Below are 24287 nucleotides of genomic sequence, written 5' to 3'. Positions count from 1 at the left end.
TGCTTATAATAGCAGAACATCATCTGCAATCTGGAAGAGGGCCCTGCAGGAAAATGGCTCTGAACTTTGTCTAGAGACTCTTTACTAATTCTCTACAAACTCTCTGAACCCGCTGCCATCGGGCTTATCACGACGCCACAACTGAAGCAGAACCACCAGACTGCTACACAGCTGTCTGCCAAAAGCTGATAAAATGCTGATCACGCTCCCCATAAAATTATAGGAGTTTTGTATTCCGTATTTTAATGAACAATTTGTTCACATCGACCTGTTGAAGATTTTAAATAAACGCTGTCTTGTTCTGTTGTTTGCTCTTAGCTATGCAGTTAAATTACACATGTGCAGGCGGAAAAAAAAACAAGCAAACACATAGCTAAACAGTGGTCAATTGTGCTTTTTCGACTCTAAACAGGAAGGTGAATCAACATTGGTTTTATACTCTGATGGAAAAAGACAACGTGTTCCTCCTCTTGGGTCTGCAGCCGTACTGATTCTGAAACTCTCTCCGTGACTGAGAACGATTAAGCGTACGAAAACAAAATCTACTACAAACAACACTGGAAGTAAAAACAGCGGCTCTTACCAGGTAGTCGTCCGGCCTGATGCCGAACAGTTCTCTGAAGTAGCGGAAGGCCACAGGAGCGTACGTCTTAAAGCGGAAGTCTGGGAAATGATGGGCTGGAGTGAGATTGCTCCCTTCACTGGAGAGCAAAACAAAACCAGTAAAAAAATGATTAGGAAGCATTTCAAATGGCAGATTTAAATAAGCAACTACAAAAGTGACATCAAGCTAAGGTCTAGTTTGTGTTAAGTGTTCACTTGTAGTTCTTGTTTTTTATTGATAATCTGTTTCCTGTCTTCCCAGAAAGTCCTGTTCCAGAGTTGCTTTGATAGTTTTGGTCTTTTATTTCTGGTGGCTCTTGTGTTTGGTCAGGCTCTGATTAGTCACGTTTTTCTTTTATCCTAGTGCTTCGTTGTCTTTGCTTGTGATTTGTCATGTTCTTTATTCTTTCTCGGTTGCCCTTTGAGCCAAGCTCCACACCTGTTCCTCGTTTAAGCCATTACCTTCCCAGCATATAAACTTCTACGTCTTGTCAGTTCTTCCTATTGTGATCCAGGATTAGTTGCCAGGTCCTTCGCGTGTTCTCACGTCTCACTCCCAGACTCAACATGTCCCTTCCAGTTTGTTTCCTGTTTTGTTTTTGTTTTCCATTTCGCTTCATTTTCATAAAAACTGATCTTGCCGACCTCCTGCCTGAGTTAGGGTCCAACACCACGTGAAATTGTACAGAGTTCTTCTATTGCATTCTGGATTCATGAACATTTGACTGGCTTCTAGGCTACAAAATTTAGCATAAGATATTCAGAAGTGCATCATCCTGCAGGTGTAAAGTACTGACCTGGGGAAAAAGATGCTTTCCACCACGTAGAAATCTTGCATCAACACATCTCTCTCTGGCTTGGAGCTCAGGTTGCCGACTGTGTAACCGATTCCCAACTGGATGGCACCTTTCAACGCCGATGATGTGGTCTGCAGTTGGCGACGGCCGAAGAAAAGACATAAATAATTCACTTGAAAACAAATCATAGTGCATCGAGGGGTTTTCCAGAGCGGTAGAGTAATCTCTTAGCATTTCACATCACCTTCTTGTACGTAGTTTCTCCTGAGGCGTCCACCCCTCTGTGGCCAATCTTCTTTCCTTGACCAGGCTGGCCTGAAGATGAGGGCAACTGAGAAAATGGACAGAGGCAAATAGGTCTTATATTGATATTTGTACCAGTTCAAACGTCAATAAAGGTGATCGCCATTATTTTTACAAGGTGTGGGAGTGTAGAGGCTCAGGCAGAAACTATGATGACAGCCAAACTAACCATAACTCAGAACACTGCTTACATAACAAAAAGGTTTTTATTAAATACAGTAACTGATACAATATTAAACACTTTACATCTGACATCTTCATTTCACAAGTTAAAGTTTGAGCTGACTGAAATCAAAGGTTTTCTTAGATTTTCCAAGTCTTGAGTCTTTCAAGCGTGATTCTAAGTCAAGAGATTTTAGAGCACGAGTTCAATTCATGTCTCATGTCTTTAAAATGTTCTTCAGTCAAATCTGAAGGTTTTGAAGAACAAGTTCAAATCAAGCCTCAAGTCTGTAGAGCAGCAGAGCTCAAGCATTTGGAGCGTTGAGTCCAAGTCAAGTCTTGAGTCTTTAAAGGACAAGTCCAAGTGAAGTCTGGAGTTTTTGAGCACAAGTCAAGTCCCTAGTTTTTAAAGGTAAAATCAAGCCTTCTGACATTAAGGTGTAGGTGTAAAGTATTGACCTGAATCTTTATATCACAAGTAAGTCAGTTAGTTTACAGTGCGAGTCCAAATAAAGTCTTGAAGTTTTGGAGTGCAACTTAAAGTCAAGTCAAGTCTTCTATTGTTATTGTTGTCCAATCAAAGTCTTTGGAGTGTAAGTTTGAGTCAAAACTCAACTCTTTAACTGTAACCTGAGTCAAGCTCTCAGACTCAATTTCCATTTGTGGTTTAAGTATCATGAAAGACATTTTACCGCTTTAATCAATCAGACCCAAACCCTGCGCTGCATATTTATGTAATTTAGAGGCTGAACTGGATGTCTCAAATGTTATCCAGGTAATGATATGTCTGGCACTATTGCAGGAAATCCCAATTGAACTCGAGGATTTAGCTGGCATTTAAGGAGAATTAAACTCTCAGCAGAGTCCAGTAAGACGAATTGGGATGTTCTTTTAAGGTTTCGCCTTAAAGGATTGCGCATTGTGGGTAATGCCAGAGAAAAGAGGCTTTACTCAGAGGAACATGAATTTGTGAATTTGACGTTGAAAATACCTAACATGTCTGATGTTAGTCAGCGCTGATCACTATGGTAAAAAAAAAGATACTTATGATACAAATGGATCTAAAGAAAAAGGCTGATTGGATATGTTACAGTGAAAGATTTCAGCTCACCTCTGTGATGAAGGCTTTCCTGGCAGCTGCATCTGCAGGACAGAAAAGGGAGAGAGATGGCTGCGTTAGCTGCTGTGTGATAAGGTGGTCAATCACCGAGCCCGGTAAGTGCTCTCTGTGACAAAGTCGGATCCCCAGGGGAGCAAGAGGCCGCCTGACATTATGTAACAACAGTGTCAAAGACAAAGCGAGGCCTCCCGGAGCAGCTACAGCAAACAGAGACATCGGCTGCAAGGACGCACAGTCCTTCCTTAAGCCTTGTGCATTACGTGTGACTTCATGCATTTGTTTCTGCTCTGTTGAAAACAAACCACACATCATACCGAGTCATTTAAAACAATCTCCAACTTTCTGACACTTAATAATTACTGTGCGAACTACCCGTTTGCCTGGAAGAAGCACAGACGTCTTTTTTTTTCCAAGTCGGTTTGCAGACGTAAATGATATAATGCGCGTTGCAGTCGTGCGGTCTTAACATCTGCTGTGTTATGATCATCCTTACTTTAATAACAGGATGTAAGCTGTAGGGAAAGGCAATCAGAGCACTGTTTTCACCAGGAAGCCCTGAAATAGCTCTGTAATTATGGACACATAACACTCGGCATAATAACGGAGGAAAGGGCGAGGAAGATAGGAAAGAGAAAACGCAAAACGAGCAAATGGAAGAGTGGAAAGAAAGCAGGAGAGGGGGATGAGAGAGGGCTTCAGACAATGAGAGGATTAATCAGCCTGTTCTGTTTTCATTTTAAAAACTTAGTGGGTGACATTTATGAAGGGACTGAGGCAACCGCAGGCTGACGGCTAAGAGGAGCAATCTGGCGGTAGGACAACTTGAAGCGTACTTTTCCAGCAACATGACACTACGGACGACGCCGAAGCAGACCACTGCTTTCCAACAGTTCCAAAGTTAAAATATTATTTAAAGAAACATTTTTTTCTTCCCTGGTTCAGCAGTAAATAACTTTTAGATCAAATTACATTGCTTAACTGCTCTTCTGGAGTCAAAACACTTCTTCAAACATGATATCTGAGCGAGGCCCGAAACATCTAACGCACCAAAAGGAATACACCTAAGAGGTGGAACATCCTCATGGCTTGATTCTGTTTCTGAATGAACTGATGGCCGGCCTCCTCCTCCTTCTGTCTGCAGGCCACTCGTGGACGTCCATGTGACCAAGCCAAGGCATTGCCACTTTGCCACTGCTCAGCTCTCCCCTCGCTCTGCCTCTCGCTTTTCCACATATTTGCGCAGAGGAGAGCAAACCGAAGCGTGCCAATGAAGCTCCAAGCCAACTAGAGCGCTGCGGGAATAAATGTAAAGGAAAGATCAAGAGAAGGAGAAAAAAATGTCAATGAAGGAATGCTTGCAACGCAGACAATTAAAGACACGCCTCTGCTACTTTTTACCACAGATTTGCATCTGTGTGTACACGCATGTGACTGAGTTGTGTGATGTAGTTTCATGTTCTAACAGTTTTTCCGAGCTCCTTTTTATTAACTAAAAATGTGCACGTCTCTGCTCCTTTTAAGAAATCTAAAAGCTTGTCTGTTCTAACAGATTAAAACATTTTTGAGTCTTTTTATCTTAAAAAGATCTTCCAGCTGGATTCCTAGAAGATGTGAATCAAGCAATCAGACTCAGAGATATGTGGAAATATATTTTGTGGCAAACATTTTACAACAATAAACCATCCATTACACATTGCACGGATTGTTGGATGTAATTCATGTAAAACATTTGGAAGAGTGTCCAACACGTTCGTTCTTTTCCTCCGCTGCCATTGCTAAACTACAGGCAGACAACAATTCTAGAAAGTAAATGTCAATAGTTGACAACTTTTCCTTCAGTTCGTTGATTGGCCTGGTAGAAAGTCTAGTGGGGGAATTCAAGTGAAGGGGAGAAAGCCCAGACTGCGCTGTGAAGGGAAATGAGCATTGAGAGGAATTGAAGAGAAAGGCAATGACCAGGCTACTACCTGGAAAATATTACAGAACTTTGAAAAACTATTTGCACTTTTACATATTTCTTCTAGTGTTACTTTTATTTCAAATTTATGTTTTAAATAATCAAGCAAATTTTGATGACTTAAGTCCACTACGCCACTCCTGTTTTCCTGTTTTGAGGCGGTGAAACCTGCTGGTCTGCTTCATATGATGGTCCAACTGGACAGACTACAAGTTAAGTTTGAGGTGGGAAACTTCTTCCTAGATGGACTCCAGCAGGATTTCCTGGTTGAGAGTAAGAGTCATGATTTTACTAAATATACCAAGTCATTCAACTCCTAAACAAGCTTATCATACGTCCATTGCCATGGTTGACTGCGAGTATGATCCTGTCTTCTTGGAATATGGTGTTAGTTTTTAATTGCAAGTATAATTTGTCTTTTATGCATTGGGGATTATCAAGAGATTTTTTCTAACAAATGTGAGATGGGTGTCTGTATTGTTTGTAGTCAACAAAGGATTTCATCTTGGCATTGACACCATTTTGCCGATAGTCCTACTTGTTGTTGACCAGTGAACATTACTTTATTGAGGCAAGTGATGTCTGCAGTACTACAGACGCACAATTAGACCAACTTTGGGATGCAAGACGCTTCTTAAATGGTTCACCACCTTTCTATGTTTTCTGGATAATGGCTATGTCACTATGGTTCACTTGAGTCCCAAAGTCTTTGAAAATGCCTTGTAATTATTCCCAGACTTTGTGTTGTGTTGTATTTGTCTACTTCATGTTGTCAGACTGGCTCTGTTTAAGTGATTTGTTTTTATTTTTACATGTCTGGCAGTTGTTTTTTTAGATCTGTGTAGTGAAAATGAAGGTGAAACTGTTGGACAGTTAATTCATGACTTCACAAGGGGCAGGAATTACTTTTTCAGCCATGGCCAAGTTGAGTTGGACAGCTGAAAACTGTTTTCTAGAGTCATTAATCAAGTTATTTTTGTCTGACGTTGCAAATAATTTGATAGTGTGAAACATTTCAGTGTGACAAAATCTGCAACTTAATATTGACATATCATTATGTCAAGATGATATGAGAATTTTTTTAGGTATATAGTAATTTCAATTTAAACTATTAAGTTGATGTTAATACAGTATGAGCCACTTTATTAGAGGAACACCAAACCAAACGTCGGTGAAAAAAAAAAAACAACCAAAAAAACGAACTCGGTGATATTCTGGAGCTTTTAGAGGAAGTAATAACTGCTGCACAAAGAGACATTTACCAAATACATTAAAGAAAGTCAGTGAAAAGCTGAGAACCAATATGCTTTATGAGCAGGAGTAAAAATATTTTATTATCATTTCTTCATTTCCTTTTAACAGGTTCCCTTGAGATTCAGTTACAGGAGTCCTTTGAAGGAGCACATAAGGGGAAATGAATCCTCCTACACTGTTATGCGGCGCCAGGCTGTTCGGGGAAGGGAACAGCAAACAGGACCTTTCGAATGAATAGCTCCTTGCGCAGCGTGTTGCCTGGCTGACCTGCTATGCCTCGGTTTACGACTGATTCTCGCAGCCCTTGAGGGAGGAGTCCATTGCCAGCTGGTAATGGCAACGCATGGCAAAGTGAGACGCAGTGACCATTCTCACACACAGACCCTGCTAGGGACGCATGAAACTAATCATGTGTTGAACCTGTTTACAGTAGACGGATGGAAAAATGTGCCGATACACACATCACCTTCCATAAAAATGCCTGACGAACCGCAGAGCTGCTATATTCGCTTCAGCTCATTCGTTTTACTTCTCATGCGAGCACTACATCACCCAAAAGCACCAAAACCATCCGAGCAAACACTTCATTAATCAAAAACACCTTTCGAACTCTACAAAAGGGAAACCCACTTAAAGCGGTTATTATGTGTCCGTGTCATGGTATATTACCTGCTAGCTACAGACAGAGGACAGGCACACACATGTAGAATGAGTTCCTGTCTGAACTTGCTTTGCAATGTGCAGGGGTTGTGCAGGCCTCCGTACTCATGGATAACTGGGATCCAGCAAAGACAAGCATGTCTTGTTGTTCCTTATGTCTGCTCCCTACTCTCCAAACATCTATGTGATCCGACATACAAACATCTGAAAATCTCACACTGTTCCCGATGTGCTGACATCGAGCTGTCACGATAACCTGCAGTGCTGTCTGTGTCCTTGACAATTTGCTCCTGCCTCACGCACGTTTTCCCACTCACAAGCGCACCATTCCTCCCTCTTGTTACCATGGCGCCCTGAATTGAGGTCAACCAGCATTTTTATAACTAACGCACGTGTGCCCAGATTCAACAGACAGATGCCGTGTCCGTGTCCTCACATGATGCTGAATAGGGCATTAGCACGGCCACGGAGCGATATTTGGTACAGCTTACCCGTACACGTGGGTCCAGAGGGAGACTGTTGGCTCATGGTTCAAAATAAAGCCAAGAGTGAGAAAAGAGGTGGATGAAAGACAGACAGATTAGATGAATAGAGAGCGCAAAGAGGCCTGCATCATTGCAGTAAGAACCAGCAGTCACCAGTGGATTGAAATAAGAAATTGCCAAAACGTATTTTGTATCTAAATGCAAAGTCTTTCTGCATAATTTGCCTGTTAGCCTACGGTAAAACGTAGTGTTTATATTTATGCTCACATATGACATAGTATGATAAATGATGAGGTCCAGACCTCTTTATCACTGTTAGGATTTTTCTGAAAAACATATCGAGAAAATATATATGGCATGTGGATTTATGTTGCAAGAAATCACTTTTTTTTTTTTTGGTCGCATGTGATAACATGCCAGTAAAATCCTACCAGGTGACGTTTCAAAGAATATTTTTGATTTGCCTCAGTTTAAGATTGAAAATCTGGAGTTTCTTACCGTTTTCTTTTCTTGGAAAAACATTAAGACGGTTAAAAAAATAAAAATTGTTCACTTAAGCAGCACATTGCTTTGTTTTTGAGTATGTGTAAAATATATTTGTCACCGTCTCTGAGATAGCCGGTTTGTGAGGAGAATAAACTTTGTTAAAGAGGTAGAACTCTGGTACTTGTATCAAATATGATGAAATATGTTCAAATTACTCCCAAAGTTTCCAGACTGAAATATTTTCATAATTCTTAGGCTTAACTTTTGTCAGTTTTCAACTTCTTTGTAATTCTTGCTTGAAATTGGTCATCTAATCTCTTTAAAGAAAAATAAAATGCCTCATTCTGTTTTTAGTTTGTGGCAAAAAAAATCACTACGGTACAATGACGTGTTAGGGCCATTGTAGATAGGAAAATAAAGAGGAAGAGTGGATTTCTGCCAAAATATTCAGAAATTTTGAGATTAATTTTCTAGAAAAAAAAAACATGGAGATTTTTAAGAGTTTCACAAGTTGAATTTTTTTTTTAACTTTAGGAACTCAGAGATTGTTATGTTTGTTTCTAGAAAATTTCTGTGTTTATTGTCATAAATTTACCGTATTAGGAAGACAAATTGCTGTCAAATTTGGTACTAAATGAAAAATTGTTAGGTTTTCAATGACTGAAATAATCACTAAAATAAATATGATGATTATTTATTACAATTTTATGCATAGTACACACAGGTCAATATTTATTTTCTTCAGTACTGTAAAATCTATCCTTCTCGTTTATTGATTAAATATGTAAGTGTCCTCGGCTTCGTTTATGTTTCTACTACAGCTTTGTGAACCGCAGATCCAATCGATACTGGGACTCTCTGACTACGAACCGAGCTGTTTATGTATGCGCCGTTATCTCAACAGACGCCAAGCAATGGCACTCCAGCTATTGATTGAGACTTCATTTTCTGACCATAACAGCAACAATTCATTACTGCGTAAACATATGTCCGACGTGATATCTAAGACGTGTTTTCTTAAGATAACAGAGGAGAAAAATGAATCCAGTGAACAGAAGGACAATAAAACAAGCAGCTCCTCTCGGCTGTGTTGCTGCTGCCTTAGCGTGATCAACATCAGGTTTCCAGAGGGCCTCGTTTGTTCCTCTCATGTTCCAGGATGCTAAAGAGATTCAGACAGACAGAGCTACCTTCAGGAGCTCCCTTTTGTCAGATGATGTTAAGTTATCTTTCACCTCGACTGAGGTCACTCTGCTCACAGCGGTTCTGTTCAGATAAGCAGAAGGCAAACTGATCCTGAATCAGTGTCACCAGGCTGCTCCACCCTTGATCCCTGGATCTCAGCTGCCAGCAGGGTGAGTACTTTTCCATGACCACACCAGTTCAGACTAGGGAGGTTCTCATCTCCTCTCTCTCTCTTTCTCTCTCTCTCTCTGGCCTCGGCCCAGACAGGGGAACGGGAAATGTCCAAAAGAACCACACTAAGGCTACAAGTCTTATTTTTCAACCATTTGACATGTTCATGTCATGACTATGTTTGTGTTTTAGTTGGTTTACACACAACGCTGCATGAAATCTGACTGATTCAAAAATGAAAGAGAAAACATTAGCCGTTTATAAAGGGAAACACCTATTGTTGCATATTTGTAAGTTGAGGTCTTTACAAAAACAAAGGTGTCATAAGATGCCATACAAGTCTGATTTAAAGGGCAGAGTTTCCTTTTAAGTAATTTGTAATCCACAACTACATTTTTTCTTAATTCTTGGAAAGGACCACACATTAAAAAGTTGGTAACTTCCTAATGACAAGCTTGCTGCATTTACAACCCAGCAGCAGAATAATGTCCTTACTATCCTTACAGTTGTTGCTTCTGTGAGAAACATGACCTAAGCATCTACTTTAGGCTTATTTTTTTAAAACCCACATAATAACAGGTCTATAAGCAGTGTGCTACCAACACCAATCATCAACCAATCAGACGGCCTTTTCTTGATGAAAACTAGGCAGAAATGTCCAAACATTTTACAACGTGGCCCACAATCGGCAAACCAATATTAAAATGAAAGCAAGAAAACTAAATGCTTAATTAAAAAATATACATTTTCTGTTGTACCCACATTTTTTGAAGAAGATATATTTTTTTTTTTCTAAATGAAAAAAAAAATACAATTACAATCAAGTTAGTTTGTGAAAGGAAATGAAAAAGACATTTTTCAAAATAAAACCATGACCTTGAACTTTATCAGTTGTTTTCTTGCGTTTAAATGTAAAGCCAAAAAAAAACAAAAAACAAAAAAAAAACATATTGTATGTTGAAAAGTAGCTACAACTTCTTAATAATCAATTGAAAACATCTTTATATGCACAACTGCAACCAGATCCTTCTTGATGACTTAGGCTGAGTTGGTCCCTCTAAAAAAAGAGTACATATTCCCAATGTTTGCTTGATTTATTGAACAAACTAGTCCAAGCAGACGGTGAGAACACCCTGGTCCCTTATTAGCAGTGCATATTCTTCATTTTATATAACACAGTAAAAGGATAAGAGAAAGCAGACTGATGGAAAAAAATCCTTTAGCTATGGCAACCCATCCATTAGAGTCATCAGCGACAGAGAAAGAGGCAGAATTAATAATAATAATAATAATAATAATAATAATAATAATAAATACTTCCTGGCTGTAAGTGGCTTATAAATTGATTCCTTAGAGAGGCTCAGATTGGAGCTATGGTGACTGATGCAAAGCAGGCACAGTAGATTGAGGAAAACAGGAATATAAGAGACTCTGAAAGCCCTGTTACAAATGTCCCAAGTCGGTTCAGGCTTTCTTCCCTTCATGGTGATTTTAGGCCTAATGGTCAGTGAATCAGCTTGTCTGTTGCTGTGGTCAAGACGGAAAAATCCCAATACATATTTGAGGAATAGCAATAAAATTCGGGACACAAATTCCTGCTTCTCATGGGAAAATGATGCATGGACCCATAAATAAAAGAAACTGGAAGCAAGTGCAGGGCAGTGCGCTCTTTTCATCCAGTACTGGGACGACTGTGACCCAAATTCAGTCATCAACACATTACCGACACGAGAATGTTAACTTTTCTGCTGCTGACGAATCAAACATACATTTTTTTGGAAAAACAAATAAATAAAACGCTACAGCTGCTACCATTCTGTATTGCTCTTCACCAACTAATTTCACATTCAAATTGAGCGGAAAGTGGCTAAAATGACTACTTTGGTTGTTACTGACAGCAGCTAATTAGACAAAATGTTGCTGTGGTTGTGAAGGAACCCTGATGATTACATATTAATTTCACACCGTGGAACAAACTAATGGACCAGGTGGGAATTGAAGCGTAATTTTTTTTTTCCCCTTCGGAGAGGCTTGAAAGCTCACTGGACTTTGAAATGGAAATTTAAGTTGAAGGAGACCAGAGAGAAATGTACATTAAACAGGAACCTGGCAGGTCGGACAAGGCTGATTATAGTGCCTCGCGAGTTTACACGTCCCTCTGACTTTTTCATATGGCGTCTTGTCAGATCCACGTTTCGTATTGTATAATCTTCAGATTGTATACAATTGACCAACACAAATCAGTGCATAATAGTGAAGAGGAAGGAAAATGACCCATTGTTTCCAGGAGCTTTGCAAATAACTAAACAGCGAATAGCTCAAATCTGAAAAAATACTTGAGGCCCCTTCTAAAAAACGCAAAAACCACCTGATTTAATAGTTCAAACACCCAGTACAACTCATATTAATACACGGAGTGGAAACCGGCTCAGCACTACTGCTAACAGAAGCTAACATCTACAGTCTTCCTTAACTCTGCTTTCAGGGGTACAGCCAGTCAGCGCCAAACAAAATAAATGCCATCAAGTGGCATTGCGCCAAGGTCTTTCAGCTTCCCTATCTGCATTTTTTGTCAAATATCCACAATTGGGTGAATTTTCTGAAAATAATAGACTTATGTTTGGCAGAGAAATTTGACACAAGCTGCTTTGGCAAATACTCAACCACGAACAGGCGGGTGGTTCGCTGTATTGCGTCAGAGCGCCACAGTTTTCAGGAGTTTTTAATGATTTTCAATACGATTTACGCAACCTGGACCATTCTAACACACGAACATTAGAGGGGAACCAGATGACAGTGATGCTTCGAAGCTTGGGTTCATCAGAATGAAGCATAATGTTAAAACGGGGGAGGACTATGGAAAACTGACTTCGTTTTTTAGTTTTATATCACATTATAATGTTATTCAGTCATCCAAAACACGTCTGGACTGTTATTTTGATTTATTCAGACACGTTCGAGAAACCTTGAATATTTACACAAAATTCCACCTTCATAAAAAGCAGAGCTCCACCCGACTAGCAGCAGCAACAACTTGAACTTGTCATACAAACTATAACGCTTTGTTTCCCCACATGGATAATAGCAAAAGGCAAACAGGACTTGTTCCTACCAGGTTTCTTACTACCAGTCTTAGTTAGTATCCGGCCTTTTAGCTGCTTTTGTGATTAATGTAAATCTCTAGTTTAAGTTTAAGCTGTCTTTGTAGAGCTGCGCATGTCCTGTGTTGTGTGGAGTAGTAAAGTAAATGGGTCTGAAAACAGCCTTCACTTTACAAATGTTCTGGTTTTAAAACATTTTCCGATAAATGTTTTCCATTTCCTCCACTTTACGCACTACATTGTGTCGGTCGGTGAAAAAAATAAAGTGTGGTTGTAATTTGCCAAAATGTAAAAAAAAAAAAAGGAAAAAAAAGCGTTCAAACTATGCAGATGTGTAGCTGTGTGTTTGTGAGAATGCGATACCCTCCCACGAGAAGGTCAGATTGTAAAAATACAACAACTAATGAAAATAGGTACTAAAGCTGATCTATTTTCAAACACCCACTCTAATAATGCGAATGCGTCTGGAGTAATGACTCACAGATATCTCCTTAATGCGTCTCGATAAACAGCCTGGTTTTCCGAGCAAAACTAAAAAACAGTCTGCAGCAAAGCGACTCACACACACTCATACGTAAGGGCACACATAATTATGTAATTTCACTATGTTGTCCACTACTGAGGTTGTGTGTCAGAATCGAGGTTGATCCTCGCTGATCCTTAAAATACAGATGTCAGCCAAGAGAAAGAGGCCCTTATTTGGACATATGAGAGGAGAGAGAGGGAGTAAGGGACTGATAATAGAAATAAAGAGCGGGTTGGTCGGCCTCAGCCCTTTGTTCGTGCTGAGAGCAGGACCTTGTCCAGCCGTGGTGACTCAGTAAGGTAATCTGCTCTAACTACAGAAGGAACAAAGCTGCACAACAAGACGGGTTCGCGTTGGCGCCGCGCGTCCCACGCAGGCAGAACCAGATCCACACTGATGGCCAATTGCAACCTGCTGAAATGATTAATCAGATTAATTGTGATTGAAATGATTGTTGGCCAATAGTCGATTAATCGCTAACCAACTCAACTGCTGAAAGAACAACATGCTAAGATGAGTAATTAAACTAAAACGTTTTAATTTAAGATAAAAAAAAAAAAACAACAACAAAAAAACTTGTCTGTAAATATGCTTTGTAAGTTTTTGTGTTTTTAAGGGTCACGAGGGTCACACTCTGCATGCCAGTGGTATGTTTGGGTGTGCTGGACGGACTCTCCCTGCTCTTGATATAAATTTTATTGACAAGATGCGAAAGCCAACGGAGAGCAGTCTGGATACGGTGATGAAGAAGAGGAGGAGAGCCAGAGAGAAATGTGCCGCGGTGATATGGCAATAGCATGTTTCCCCGTTGCTGTGCAGCGCCGCGCTGGCTGCCGAGCAAGACGCACTCCATGAATTTATCACTCCGCCACTTGAAAGAAAGCTGCCTCTATCTGCCTCCGTGCAGAGTGTGGCTGCAGTAAGTGTGGCTTAAGAGGGAAAATCCTTCCTGCAGCTGCTGGAGGTCAAGATGAATGCTCAGAGATAAGCCAAGAGCAGCAGCCCCAGACTTCTGCGAAAATACAAAATAACTGAGCCATTAACTCGGTTTGCTGTTGCTTATTTAGCTGCAACTCTGCCCGCAAACAGAAACTGACTGTAGAAAAGCAATAATCATATATACTGAGGTAATTCAGCAGCAGGGAAAAGTACAATAAAGCGGCGCAACAGCCTTATACCCATAGAAGTGGCGGTTAGCTGAAAATATGTGATAGGAACATTTATATAAATCTTTGAAATTGTTCCTGGGGTTGCTAATTCCTGGCCTTTCTGCAGATACAACCGAATAGCTAGCTGCTTTAGTTTGTTAAAATACAGATGAAGCTTTAAAAAGCTTCAAACAGCAAGAAATGAACATATTAGCAAACTGTACAACAGATTTCTGACACAATTTTTATTTTTATTTATTTATTTTTTGGCCAGGGAGTGTACAACTGATATTACACAGGTTGGATACTTTGGTGGAAAAAAAAAATGCAGGATGCCATTCACATCAGATACAGATTTAGCTTTTCTGTTTGTTTGTTTGTTTGTCTTTGTTTTGCTGAAGTCTGACCTTTGAAATTCTGCATTTGGACAGGTTTGATTTTCTGCCTGAAGACCACAACGCACTAACTCAACTTTGCTTCAGGGAGCATTCACACCAGTCCTGTTTAGTCTGCTTCAGTTGAATTCTTGGTTGTTTGCCTGGAAAGTCTGATTCGTTTGGCGAGGCGTGAAATCCAGTCCGCCTGAAAACCTCGGCCTCGGAATGCATACGTGAACGCCGAGCGGACCGCAGACCGAGGAAACGAGCCATATCCCCACTAACGGCGTGAACGACTAGAACGATTTGTCGCTCTTTTCTCTCGATCCGCAGCACCGTCGCATGACGGTTAATATGAGGAGGCTAAACTTGCCAACTGTGCCCACACTGTTTAATGAATGAACATCTTCTGTCACTGCTCAGATCATATTAAACATACATGAGCCCCGCAGCATCTTTCCCTCTATGAGCCCTCAACACTGCCAGCAGACCTACGGTCCAAACAGGCAGACTTATTCGAAGATTCCCGTGAACATCTGAGGGTTCGGTTTAGCCGACCGGTGTTGCGTTTCAGTATGTTGCTGAGAAGTCAAAGATAATCCTTGTAAGGGCAAGAGCTAAAAAGTTTAAAGCAATTAAACCAGAAACTTTTTCAAACTTGCAAAGTTGGACCTTAATGAGATTGAAAACGTTCCCTTAAGGTTAGAAATGCAGATCAAAAGGGAGAGTAGATGTATTTTAGAGCAAGAAAAACAGAAAAACATTGGAAGTAGAAAGCCTTGTTAAATTACAATTGACCTTTCATTGTTTGTGCTCGCTTTTCATCTTTGAAACTTTTTTCTTGCACACTTGTCTTTACAACTTTGCGATGGAAATGACTTCAATCGTCAAGAGTTACAATCCCAAAGACAAATGAAAAGGAAAAGTTGTACAAACAATGTACGCTCTTCAAAGACAAAGACTTACATTCTCTCGTAGCTCAAACCCATCTTTACTCAGCATCAAGTGGCTGAGACCTGAGGTACGAGCCACAGCTCAAAGTCCAACTAAGGGCTGAAAAACACGAGCGTGACCAAGTGAGGCTGTGAGCGGGCAACGCGTACATAATTACTTTGAATTTTCTGTGGGCTGTTCAGATAAAACAACGGTCTTTGTGCTCCTGTGTGAATGCTCTCATGCTTCAGGTGCTTCTTATGAAATAATAATAGCCTGCACAGTGGGCAAGTAACTATCCTAATTGAAAACAGCAGGCCTTCACTGTCTTTCCCCTGGAGGGAAGCCGTGACAGCGCAGCCATCTATGAGTGAAACTGAGCCAGAGCCTCCACCAGTGGGGGGATTTCAAAGCTGCAAGGTCCCCTTAACAGACATTAATGCAGCTAGTTTTATTCACTTTTTATTCTTTCTGATTTTGAATCCTCTTTTCGCATCGGATCAATGCGCATCACAAGCTGAAAAAGGTCAAGTGTGGCTCCCACTGGCTCGCCTCTCTTTGGTTCCTGTCTGCGGCACACATCCCCCCACTTACAGGGGAAAAACAGAGCACACAAAATGTAAAGGAACCGCGTCATCGTCTACGTCAAATATTCTGACGTCACATGCCCTGGCATATGGCCAAAACTCCCAGTGCCTGCTCCTTGGAACGAGCCGCTCGGATGCAAATTAATCCTGGTGAGTGTAGTCTCGGAGACGGAAAGGAGCGCGCATCAAGACCTTGCCGACGGAGGAAAGGGAAAAAGGGGGGGAGAGCAGATGGATGCTGAATTCCACAGGAGGCATCTTTGTGCTTCTGTCAGCAGTTCTGACAGACCAAGGCTAAGGAGGCAAACGGAAAAAAAATAAAATAAAAATACAAGGGAGGTCGGGAGACTGGCGGTGAGAAGTAAGAGGCAGAGTTTAGGGAATCGCTAACCGAGGAGGAGATGCTGGGAGTAAAAGAGAGGAGAGTTTATAAGGCTGAAGGTGAGAGGAGGTGAAGCTGTCGGTGGGGGTGGTGAGATCAGAGGTGTTCATGCTGTCACGCTGGCAGAACACAAAAGGGACAAATTACCACCACCTGAGGAGCAGAAACCTTTGAGGAGGTCTAAATACTCCGGCAGCTTTTTAAACAGCCAGCTGCGACTCTTACTCACTGTTGCATTCACACGTTCAGAGCAAAGTCATAATTACACATGAGAAGGACCTGGTGTTAACCAAATGCTGGTGTTGAGCGCCCGTCATGTGCTGCATGAACAGTAACGGCTTTGATAATCCAGTAAAACGCACCAAGGACCTTGGCTATGAAAACTCCCGTTCCTTTCTACCAAACCGATTTCAAAGCCCAACGTGTTTCATGGCAGACAGAGGTTGGGAGCTCAAAGGAATAAAACAGAGTAACGTTTCCGTACTTGCTCTCTCTCCACCTGAATGAGCTGCAGACGTACCTACAACAGACGCGTTGTGGAAAATGTAGTTTCTCTTAAATGCCTTATTAAACCTCTGTGCTTCTTTTGACTTAATCACTTCACTGAAAACAGCCAACTGTGAGTCTTCCTCCATATTGTGGATTGTTGTCCTCACTTGATAGTGACTACATGTGATGCATTTACTGCTTGAATTTTGTGGGTTCTGATTGGTGGGGGAGGAGCAAGGCCGTTGGACTCCTACGCAATTCCACTCCCTTCAGTGATTTCTCCCATTGAGTTGGATTTCTCCGGTAAAATTTCAACCGGGCCAATCAGCGAACAGAAGGAGAAGCTGCGAACGATGATGTTGATTTTTCTGTGCTGGCTGCGTCAAAATTGTAGTCTGCCTCTAGTCTGGCAATGGCAGCGGAGGAAGTGAACGAAGTCGTTAAATTTAACAGCCATCTCGTTAATTTCTCTCTTTGGAGTGAGAGATGCTTGTTAAGGGTTAGCGTTGAACTGCCACATTACATACGTCACGTCCAAATGTTAGTGATTGGTGGAAATTTAAGACTTCAACAGAATCCAGGGCTCCTGCAAGCAAGCGTATATTAGTAGCCGAGGATCCAGACCCTTTGTACGAAGTGAAGCGTAGACCAAGGGGCTGGTTTCTACCAGGCTTTACAGGGACTATCAAGCTGTCTGCTTCCTGTCAAGACTCGCTGCCTCACCACGTTTCTGCAAGTTTAACTCACAAAGCCATAGTAATCCTTTGGTCCAAAGTATTGTGATGAGCTGTAATATTAAACAACATTGCACACATGTACAGTATAAACCTGTTTGTAAGTGCAGCTTAACACTTTGTAAGGAAACTTCATGTGTCTTTCACTTTCAAAAAAAAAAGTGCTAATAGCCTTTTGAGGATTACTACAAGGATGTTGGACAGCACATTGATGTATTAAAAATGCCTCTACTGTGTTACGAGGTTGACGTTAAAAACAATATGCTCAGATGTTCCAAAAAGCTACTAGATAGGCCTTTTGGACAGAGTCAAGGCCTATCCAGTGACTTTTACTCTTATAGTTGAGATATTAGACTAAAGATTTTAGTATTTTCTTCAGCAGAGGTGAATAGAATTTGCAAACTCAATGTCTTTATTTAAATGACGTAGCAACTTTCACATCTCTTTACAACAAAACATCAAACTATTTTTTTTGTTAAAATATTGAAAAGAAAAACTAATTTTTAGCTGAGTGAGGCACAGTTAAAAAAAGTTTTAGTTAAAAAAAATTATGTATATATTTTTACATGAGTCCTTTTGACTTGATGTTTTTGGCGCATGTGACAAAAAGGTTCAGACTCTACTAATGTTCAGAATCATATATATCTTTACAAACCAAAGGCTGTCCTATAGACGAAATATCTATCAGTGCCAAAAATTATCTTTATAAAGCACTTGGGTATGATTTTAACAATGGAGAAGTTAAAATGGTACCTGGGGCTAAAGGATGTTTTTATCCAACTACAGCTCCAGGAATAAGAGATTAAACCTCTTGATGTTGACACCTAAGAAAAAGAAAAATCTAACGCAGTCATCCACAATGTTTTCTAAAATATTTAAGCAAAGGATTTCCAATCTTTGGTATATATAAATATTTAAACCTTGTGAGTCACCGAGAGCCTACTGGAGTCAGGATGATGAGTGGAGTTAATTCAAAGTCCAGAAAGTCTTTGTACATTTTCACAGAATCACCTCTGAGAACTGAAATAACAGCAAGGACTTATGGTCTACATTTGTCAATTCTCACTTCCACTAATGAGAGTACTCAGGCCCTTAGCATATAAAATTAGCCCGGCTGTTACCTTCCTACGCAATTCCACTCGATTTTCATCTCCCTTCTGGGCTCCGTCTGAGATTTCTCCAACTGAGCTCCCTTTCTCTGGCTGAACTTCAACCGGGCCAATCAGCAAAGACAAGGAGGAGACGTGAATGACAGATTATTCACTGTTTTAGAATTGCAGCCTGACTGTAGTTCGGCAATGGCAGCGGAAGAAGTGAACGGATTTAGTCCGTGTTGGCCACGCGTCCAAACATTGACAAATTAAAGTCAAAGCAAGAGGAACATTTAAGACATTTTATTAGATATCATTCGGCTTGGCATTTATCTCTTCACAGTGAGGGATGGTGGTTTACAGCGCATGTAATCTTGGCTAGGCTTCGTAGTGTAGCTTCCTTCGCAATCGAGCTAGCTAGCGCACTACATACATCATGGCCTAATGTTACCAATGAGGTAAAATCAGATCCAATCTTTTCAAACTTCAACAGAATCCACGCCTCCAGCAAGCGATCGTTTCTCACTAGCCGAAGGTTCGGATCCTCCGTACGAAGCAAAGCGTAAAATATGGGGCTTGTTTTTACCAGCCAAACATCAAACGTGGCACAGACAGTGAAACAAGCCCACAGAATGATTCTACCACCACCATGCCTGACAGCTGGGACAGTGTTTTCTTAGGTTTCAAAAACCCTAACCCTCACTTTGGCTCTTGTCATACTTTGAGAATCTGGCCCCAATAGCTCAATCCTCTGAGCACAAAACCTTCTACCAGAACCTATTTGGATGATTATTAGCCTCAAACTTCACCATTGCTTTTGGGTCTGAATTTTTGTAACAGGGTTTACTTGCGTGCAGATTGTGACACTGGTATTTCAACCACTTCCAGTTTGCGGCTGGCTTGATCGTTGGTGGTTTCTGGATATTTTTGAACATCATGGCAAGTTTTCTTCATCCAGAGGGTGACAGTTTATTTCAGATACTTCAGACGGACCTCAGACTAGGGGTGAAAGTAGTTTTAAATTCTTAGGGGAACTATGACAAAAAAAATAAATAAAAAAAAAATATATATATATANAATATGGCAACTACATACCTACTGCTAAAAGTGACACTTTTTCTGAAATTTAAGAAAAATAAACAAACCTGTTTGCTGTCTCCAGTGATTCTTGGCAGACTGTTGGATGATTCAACCTCCTGTTTTTGACTGGATTTCAAAATTTAAGTCCAAAAATGGGAATTTCTTGTTGGTCGCACCGCATGATATTTTGTTAAATGACATTTTCGGACAAAGTTTGTTTAAATGTTATAATGGAATTATAACTAAAAATGCTTTGAAAATTTGTACAGGATGAAGAAAAGACTTTGAAAATCATGCCAAACAGGAAAGAAAATGTATTTGAACAGATTTAATGTAATTTTAAAGACATTTTTGAAACAGTAATTGAGTTTGGACAGTCGCACCGCATGACATTTTGACCCTTCAAAGACCCCAAAAATGGCCAAAAAAGAACAGCTTTTGAAATGTTCAATAAAGTGTTTATGTGGGAGATATATTACATATTTATGGTTTCTTTTTATGAGTTTAAACCTTTTTTTAACTGTAAAAAGTAGAGCCGGACAAAAAAATTGGGCGTCACGTCTTTGAGCCTCTCTTGCAGGTACTGCGTACCCCTGCTAAATCTTTTAGGGGTACGCAGTACCCTGCCGTACCCCCTTACTTTCACCCCTGCCTCAGACATCCAAGATGGCTTTCGGATGAATAAACAATGCTAAGACGAACCTTGGGGAACACTCATTTCAAATTAACTCCTCCAACTCTGTCGCTAAGAGCGGCCAAACATCAACAGCAACAAACTGATTTGTCTTCCTTTCGAATTAGAAGTTACAATAAACCAAGGATTATTATCTACACAGCTATTAAATATAAAACTGTTAAAATCTGGTCTTCTCTCATGGCAAAACAAATGCATCGTTTGCTTCTGTTCGTTGAATTGAGCACAAGCAGACCTGACTTCTCATGATTTCACCTGATACCTGACAAACATGCATAGTACGTAAATGAAGTCAGAAACCTACAGCAGAAGCATTTCTTCCCCCAAATCTCATCAAGCACTCATTATTAGGGTGCTGTGGAGGTCCCCTGCAGGGGGGAGCTGATTTTATTTTCACTGCGGTTGCCATTTAGTTATCTCTGAGCAGTGCCTAAGAATACACTTTGACTATGCAGCTTGGAATGAGCAGCCCAACAACAGGATCAATAGTGACAAAAAAATTTTTTTTCTTTATCAGTAGATATGAAGGTTATACAGCAAGCTGATAAATGTGTAGAAGCTGAGTATTTTTTGTAAGCGTAAACCTCAAAATGAAACAAACATTTTAATATTGCAAGCGTCAAAGAGGATTACAGAAGTAGAGGAACGATATGCAAGAATTGTGGTGGATGGTAAAGTCACAGCTTACATTTAATTAAGGATTACGTTGGTTTTTCTTCTTCAAGGAGCTGCTTTTTCTACCGTGAGCAGCCGTTTGTCGGTTTTTCTTGTGTTTCCAGCTGGCTGTCGTGAGCAAACCCCTTCTATATATTTTTTTTACAGTATACCTGTAAAGTGTACATTAGCTTCGGTTTTTCCTGGCTGAAGTAACCATAAAACCCTAACCCTAACCCCCAATAAACCCACCATATATTACAATGTACAAACCGCTGGGGAAAGGGGGGCGGAGGGGGTTATTTCACCAAAATCTTGGGTTAATATTGTTGTGACATTACACCACAGCTCGCTTTCTTTTTTTGTTGGGGTGTAAAAAAACATGAAAATCATCCATTTTCAGGGAGGGTGGCGCAATTGTCCACACTGTTGTCTCCCTGAAAGACGATCCAGGACCTTCGGTGTGAGGTCTGCATGATCTCCTTGTGTATACATTCGTTCTTTCTGGATACTCTGTCCTCCTTCCACCGTGCAAAAACATAATTTGTCACTTTTGACTTCATACTCAGACGTCAGAAAAACAGCAACACCTCCAACTGGGAAGGTTGGAATGCTTTCCAACTTGCACCTGAGACGCTCTCAACAACATTGAACATATAAGTGTGCATCCACCAGCAATCCTGCAAGAATTAAGGATGTACATGGTAAGGTGGATAAAATCAATTAATTTGACTTCATCAGTCTTTTGGGTTGAAAGCCTAACCCCATGGCTCAAATTCAAACCCAAACCTGTTGCGTTAAATCAAAGCAGGGCATATTTCACCCTGTAGTGAATCTGGAAAAATGACACAAATTGGGTTTGTTTTTAATGAAGTGGTTTTTACAGTTCATGTTTCTCAAAATCAAATAGAAAAGTCTTCATTTATATATATGTATATTTTTATTTATTATTTTTCTAATTAACAAGAAGCACCAGAACGAAACATGCTGTCTCTGTTAGAGAGGTGGTCTAATATCCTAGCAACGCCTCTGTCTAGTTTTTATTTCCCCCAGCTTACTAGTACATTTATCAGCTCATACATATATAATAACGCCCATTTGCTTGTCTAATCTTGTCCGTGATTCGTTGTGTTTCTAGCCGCTCAGGACACGCAGACAACACGCTCCCCAGTGCCAAGAACTGCATGTTCATAACTTCACCTGCTCTGCTCACCCATTACCAAGCTACTAGCTTAGCTTTCCAGTTCCTGAGGCTAGCAGAGATGAGTCGGGACTTTCTGCTCACAGCAGCAGAAAGAGAAAATCTAACAAATAACAATAAGAAGGAGGAAAATAAACGAACATTAAAGAGGAATGGAGGTTAATGAATACGTGATAAAATACCCATGTCTGCGGCGTCCATCCCGTAGCTGACTCCCACAACCGTCTCCCCATCATCGGATGCTGTGGCTCCGGACAGAGGGCTCCCTTCCCCGGCCTCCGACAGCCCGACCGCTCCCTCGGCTGCTGCTTCCATTCAGCTTCCCGGAGGAAAAAGAAAACAAGCACGTCCTCCGAAAGACAGACCCTCTCAGCGGCGGTGAAATCCCGGCGGAAGGCGGAGGGACGCGTTGATGGATGTGTCACGGTAATCACCAGGAGTAATGTGAGACGGTTCTCAGCGACGGTCCCCTCATCAGTGCGGTGTTCCCTCACGAAGCAGCGCAGAGTCCGCTCGTCTTGGCTGCACTTGCTGCTGCCTACTGAGCAGCTCCCGCTGCTGCTGCCTGGTTGGTGCTGATAAAGGAAGCTCTGGCTCCATCTGCAGGCATGTGGGGGAACTGCAGCCAGGAACTCACTGAAAACTTGCATTACTGGACATTTTCAGTGTGTATCTCTTGTGAATCCAGGAGTTAGCAGTTGCATCTTTAACTTTATTCATTCTTGAATACTTTTATAAAAAAGACCGCCAGAAAACTGCACTATGGATTAAAGTAAAGTGATTCTAATAACTCAAGTAAACATATGCAGGTTTTTTTCCCCTCCCCCTTACCCAACTACTTCATCAAAACCCATCCTTAAATTTTATGTATGCAAATTGATAATAAATTCGTATTACTACTAATAACATTTTTTAAAGAAACTATGTACAGTTCAAACATACACACACAGACTCGTGCAATTCTTACCTGCACAGTTTTTAGCAGATTTTTCAAGTTAATATTTGGAAAATCTCAAGAGAGCTGCAGCTCCTCACATTATCAATATCAAAGATCAGTAACAGTACAGTGAATTGGGATGGCACAATCTTTCACAAATGATATTCTCATTTTTTTAATTGTGGAATTAAATAGATTATTAAAAAGTTACAGCTTACATTGCAGCCTATATGTTGTAAATCACTAGATTCAAAATGGGAAATGTATAGTTTCTAGATATAGAAGTTACACCCACAAAGATTTCTGTTTCATATCCTGGTATCCTATAAGGCTCTAAAAATCTATTAACTGTTTTCTAAAATATAGTCAAACATTTTTAAACTCTTCCCTCTCCACATTCAACTGGCATCCCGTTAACCATTTATTCACAGAAAGTCAGAACCCAGTCTTAAGTAAACTAAAAAAAAAACATACGGGGCCTGAACTGGAGCAAAAATATTTATTTATGAGCTTTTTAAAAGAAATTATTAATTTACTTTTGACCTAGAATTGTTTTCATTTGACCTATTCAGAGAGGAAATACTGTCCAACAAGCCCTAACCTGGTAGATTGTTGTTCAGTTGTTTTGGGCAGGAACGTGACATGAAGCTGGTCTGATTCATCTCATTAATTCAATTCCAAAGATAAATAGGTCAAACTGTTCTTGCAGAAGCTACAAACTCAATGCCAACTTCAGAAGCACTATGCCTGCCATATTTAGCTAAACTGCAAGCTAAGGAAAATATTAGAAAAGTTGGCATTTATTCACCACTATAATTATGATACACACAAAAAAAAACTTTAAGAAACTGGAAAAATGTAAATATTTCTTTATCAGTGAAGCGGTTCAGTTATGTGATCATTTGTTTTACTTATATGTTTGAATTTTTATTTTTTACTGCAGACAGTCGGCCAACATTTTCTTGCTATTATTTATTGTTATTTCTTGGAAGGGTTTTTGGAAGTTGGCGTCCTGAGCAACTGCCAATATTGCCTATTCCTAGAGCCATCTATGGCTATCATTCAGTGGTAGTTATTTAATAAATAATGTCAACTAAACAGTCTGCATGCTTTGGGCCCGTTTTAATCTCTAGCCAGTTGTGGAAAAGAGCAACACTAACGAGAAATCTC

At 40.4% G+C, this 24287-nt stretch overlaps 1 protein-coding gene across 4 annotated transcripts in view; it reads right to left on the bottom strand.

The window, feature by feature from the left end:
- pip5k1ca (phosphatidylinositol-4-phosphate 5-kinase, type I, gamma a) overlaps positions 1 to 22734 on the bottom strand; it is a 49528-nt gene extending 26794 nt beyond the window's left edge. For 2 of the 4 annotated variants that reach the window (XM_016663348.1, XM_016663345.1), the window contains exons 1-5: positions 22363 to 22734; positions 2977 to 3008; positions 1645 to 1731; positions 1401 to 1531; positions 584 to 701 (exon numbers count right to left, since the gene is read on the bottom strand). In XM_016663348.1, the coding sequence (XP_016518834.1) occupies positions 584 to 701; positions 1401 to 1531; positions 1645 to 1731; positions 2977 to 3008; positions 22363 to 22495 (501 nt within the window). In that variant the 5' untranslated portion in view covers positions 22496 to 22734. The remainder of the gene's footprint in view (positions 1 to 583; positions 702 to 1400; positions 1532 to 1644; positions 1732 to 2976; positions 3009 to 22362) is intronic. The other 2 variants (XM_016663347.1, XM_016663346.1) reach the window with 1 other exon arrangement.
- Between the last annotated feature and the right edge of the window lie 1553 nt (positions 22735 to 24287).

Source organism: Poecilia formosa, unplaced genomic scaffold, assembly GCF_000485575.1.
Source record: "Poecilia formosa unplaced genomic scaffold, Poecilia_formosa-5.1.2 Scaffold415, whole genome shotgun sequence".
Lineage (NCBI taxonomy): Eukaryota > Metazoa > Chordata > Actinopteri > Cyprinodontiformes > Poeciliidae > Poecilia > Poecilia formosa.
This window is presented reverse-complemented; position numbering and strand designations above follow the sequence as displayed.